This window comes from Orycteropus afer, unplaced genomic scaffold (assembly GCF_000298275.1).
Source record: "Orycteropus afer afer isolate SDZICR_OR568_19922 unplaced genomic scaffold, OryAfe1.0 scaffold00302, whole genome shotgun sequence".
NCBI lineage: Eukaryota > Metazoa > Chordata > Mammalia > Tubulidentata > Orycteropodidae > Orycteropus > Orycteropus afer.
The window spans coordinates 3268408-3272311 of NW_006921889.1; the positions used below are offsets into that span (position 1 = coordinate 3268408).

The 3904-nt window shown below is 37.1% G+C and overlaps 1 protein-coding gene across 1 annotated transcript in view; it reads right to left on the reverse strand.

Annotated features, from left to right (window-relative positions):
• The window catches only part of LOC103206170 (cadherin-6), a 70347-nt gene that overhangs the window by 17509 nt on the left and 48934 nt on the right, over positions 1 to 3904 (reverse strand). Inside the window, exons 4-5 of the mRNA XM_042782400.1 lie at positions 3657 to 3844; positions 945 to 1198 (exon numbers count right to left, since the gene is read on the reverse strand). Of these exons, the coding sequence (XP_042638334.1) occupies positions 945 to 1198; positions 3657 to 3844 (442 nt within the window). The remainder of the gene's footprint in view (positions 1 to 944; positions 1199 to 3656; positions 3845 to 3904) is intronic.

Consider the following 3904-nt stretch of genomic DNA (forward strand, 5'->3'; position numbering starts at 1 on the left):
ATTTATTTATTTATTTATTATCAACATGCCCCTATTAGATTGTAAGTTCTGGGAGTTCAGAAATCTGTACTGTTCTCTGCTGTATCCTTAGTGCTTAGACATGCCCGATGCTAAGGATACAACAGAGAAGCCCAGAATATATGTGTGGACTGCCGGAGAAGAGTGCCTCTAGATTTTTAAGTTGCTTACATTATTTATGGGGAATCATTTACACAATATTCTGGCTTAGCAATTTTCTCATTTAGCCAACTAAGCTGCTGGCTGAAGGCTGGAGATTGGTTGACTCTGGTGCTCTCAGGGTAAGATTCTAGAATTCTGAAGCATCAGTGGCCCCAAAGAGTAATGAATCTTTATTGGAGCATGATTTACAATGAAGGTGCAGGGGAAGTACAGGGAAAATAGTGCTTGCTTACATAGAATAAATTGTGATTCAGCTCTATTAATTTCCCCAGGATTTCATAGACATATATTATGAATGGTTCTTGTTTTCATTCAGGTCTGCAAAAGAAAAAAATATATATATCTCCAAATGGAGCATAATTCTGCCTTCAGTATTACATGATAGGCTCTTCCATATTGAAAAAACAAAAAACAGACTCTCAAGCCTTGTGCCTTGTTTGTTGAAAACCACAGTATTTCCTCCAGTATTTGGTCTTTGGCAAATCTAAGACCTTAGGACACATTCCAGGCAATTCAACTGCTTTACCTTATACTACTTCCATGTAATCAGTACGTGTTTTATAGCTCATCTATGTTTTTTTTTTTTTTAGGTTTATGCTACTGCTAAAAAATATGTAGTGACCAAGGAGAGTAAAGACATTGGTTAGAGTAGTTTTTCAGGAAAACACAACTGTCTAATTAGGAAAAAAAAAAAAAGGGACTCATCCTTTCCAAGTTGGTGACCTGAAACTTTTAACAGAGAGATGCTGTGGAAATGTGCTTACCTGACGGGATTCCTGGCAGCGTCGGGATCTTGGGCTATGACCGAGCCTAGTGTCGTATTTATCTGAGCATCTTCTCTTATCTGTAGGATGTAGGCCAGTTTGCTGAAGATAGGAGGCTCGTCTACATCCTCAACGGTAATTCTAACTGTGGCTGAATCTTTGAATGGGCCCAGGTAGAGAAAACGAGGCTCAACATGAGGGTTGGAGGCTTCTACTTTGAGGTTGTACACTTTCTTCTTTTCAAAGTCCAGAAGCTTGGGGAGAAAGGGACAAATTTCAAGCAGCTCAGGCACAGAAGACCAAGACATGAACCATTATTTCATGAAAATCACTGAGAAATGAATGTAATCATAGCACTCATGACTCATTAATATGATATTGGGCAAAGGCATGAAAGGTAAGTGTAATTATTTTTTTCCTCTGCATAGACTCCATAGCCACCCCTCCATAGGTTTCTGAGGTGGCATCACTAGGGAAATAGATTGCCCAATCGTCCTTCTGAGGAGTGCTTGGTGAGTTTGAACTGCCAGCCTTCTGGTTAGCAGCCAACTGCCTTAGGCACTATGCCACCAGAGCTCTGGATAGATGATATGGTGGGAAACGATTATAAAGTCTGCAAAGGAGTTTGGTGCCACACAATCCTGATGAAACTTGGGGTTCATTCATGTTGACTTGGACGTGAGTGATGAGAGCAGGGCATCGTGTTGGGCAGGAAAGGGAATCTGGAAGCAGGAACCTGTTACAGATCCTCGTTTTGTTTGTCTTCCAAATCTTTATGTTGGGCTAGAGGTGACCATGCCAGAGGCAAAGTGGCAAACATGTAGTAGATTACTCTATGTCAGATGTTTTCACATCTGGCTTTAATTAGAACCACCTGAGGAAGGTTTTAAAATTTGCCAATGTCTAATCTTCACCTGGACCATTAAACCAGAATACATGGAGTGGGGATGGGAGTCAGTATTATTATCATTTATTGTGATAAAAATATACGTGATTCAACAATTGACAATTCAACATTTTTTACATGTGCAATTCAGTAACATTGATTACTGGGCAACCATCACCTGTATCTGTTGCCAAATTCCCCATCATCATTAACACATACTCAGTGCTTCCTAAACAATGGGGTATCTGCATTTTTAATCATCTCTCCAGTGATTTTATGTGCAGCCAGAATTGAGAACCACAGGTTTACATCAGGATTCCCTATTCCTTTAATAGATTATTATTATTATTATTATTATTTGCATGAGATGATACAACACCCCAAATGATATTTTGATAAGGGCATTGGGATAATTATTTGCTAAGGAAAGTAATGATCAATGTTGTTAAAGGTCTTTAGGAAAAGTGTCTCTGCTTCTGGAGACACAGTGAATACAAATGCTTATTGCTGACTTCTAGTTTTAGATGATAATATGACAAGGCTCGCTAGGAACCCAGTTAATCAAGATGTTAGTGGATGTGATTTAGTCTGGAAGGCAATATTTCAGTTTGAATCTGATAAGGCACCAAGAAAATTAAAAAAGGTTAATGCACACTAATGGGCTTCCTAATTATATTATAGTATAAAACGTTGGTCTGAGTGTCATTTAAACATGTTTTATTGTGTTCCAGATATTAAGACATGTAATCCAAAACTTAAGAAAAGAATGCTGTTATTTATATCCAGATATGATTATATTTACCAGCAAACATGCTAGTGTGCTATAAGAGAGAGAAAAATATTACACAATAAATGAAAAAAAGTGAAGTCATTTAAAAACATAACCAAAATAAATACTATTGTAGTTCCTAGCACAATATTTATTGTGTCTTATTTTTTGTCACACTTTTATATACTGTTTTATGGTCCTCAGACAATTTAGGGTGATAAACAGTAAGTAAGTAAACAGGGGAAAAGTAGGAATTCAGAACATAAGAAATTTATCATTGTTGCAATATGAAAAGTAGCTAAAGAGGTAGTGAGTATTTTTGTGAACATTAATAAATGCCATCTTTATATATTCTCTATTTCAGATCACCTCAATTATTAAGGCCTGTGTTACTGTTTTCCAACTCATGTATCACAATTTGTTGTTATTGTTTTTGTTGTTATGTGCCGTCGAGTTGGACCTGACTCATAGCCACCCCTCCTTGGGTTTTTGAGGCAGTATTTAAGGAGTGGCTGGTGGGTTTGAACCGCCAGCCTTCTGGTTAGCAGTCAAGTGCCTTAGGCACTATTCTACCAGAGCTCCCTAATTAAGAGTACAATTTTCATATTACAATTTATAGTTATACGTTTATTTGTTTGCTCATTTCATTCCTTGTCTCTTCCCCTCTCTAGATTGGAAGTTCCATAAGAGCAAAGCCCACCATGTTGCATGCATCATTGCATACTCAGCACCTAGAAAAATGTCTGGCATTGTTTGTTGATTGCTCATTTATATGATTTACTTGGTCTATATTTATGCATATAATTTGTTTATATTTCTAAGGAAGTTCTTAATAAAAAATACTATAAATATGGAAATAGTGAATGCTTAAAATTATTTTAGACCTCTATAAGCCAACTAAAGAGATCTCAGTTAATGTGAATCAGTGTTTTCCTTAATAACTAGAAAAATAAAAATAAAAAACAGTGTTGGGGTGAGTTGTAATTGCCCTCAGTAACTTTGGAACCAGAGAAAGCAAAATGCACTTATTTGTATGATATTTAAGAAAAAGCATCACCTTTTTAACAGTTATGATCCCTTCCTGAGTGTCCTGGTCAGTGATGACATCAAACATGTCCAGCCCCTCTCCTTCTGTGATGCTGTATTCAATTTCAGCGTTCTCTCCCACATCAGCGTCACTGGCTTTGATCCTGCCAATTGGCGTTCCCGGTGGAGAAGATTCAGGGGTTTTAAACTGGTAGGTACCTATTAATCATCAGACAAACATAAATCAAACATAGTGTCAGCAACAAAAAAATATGTGCA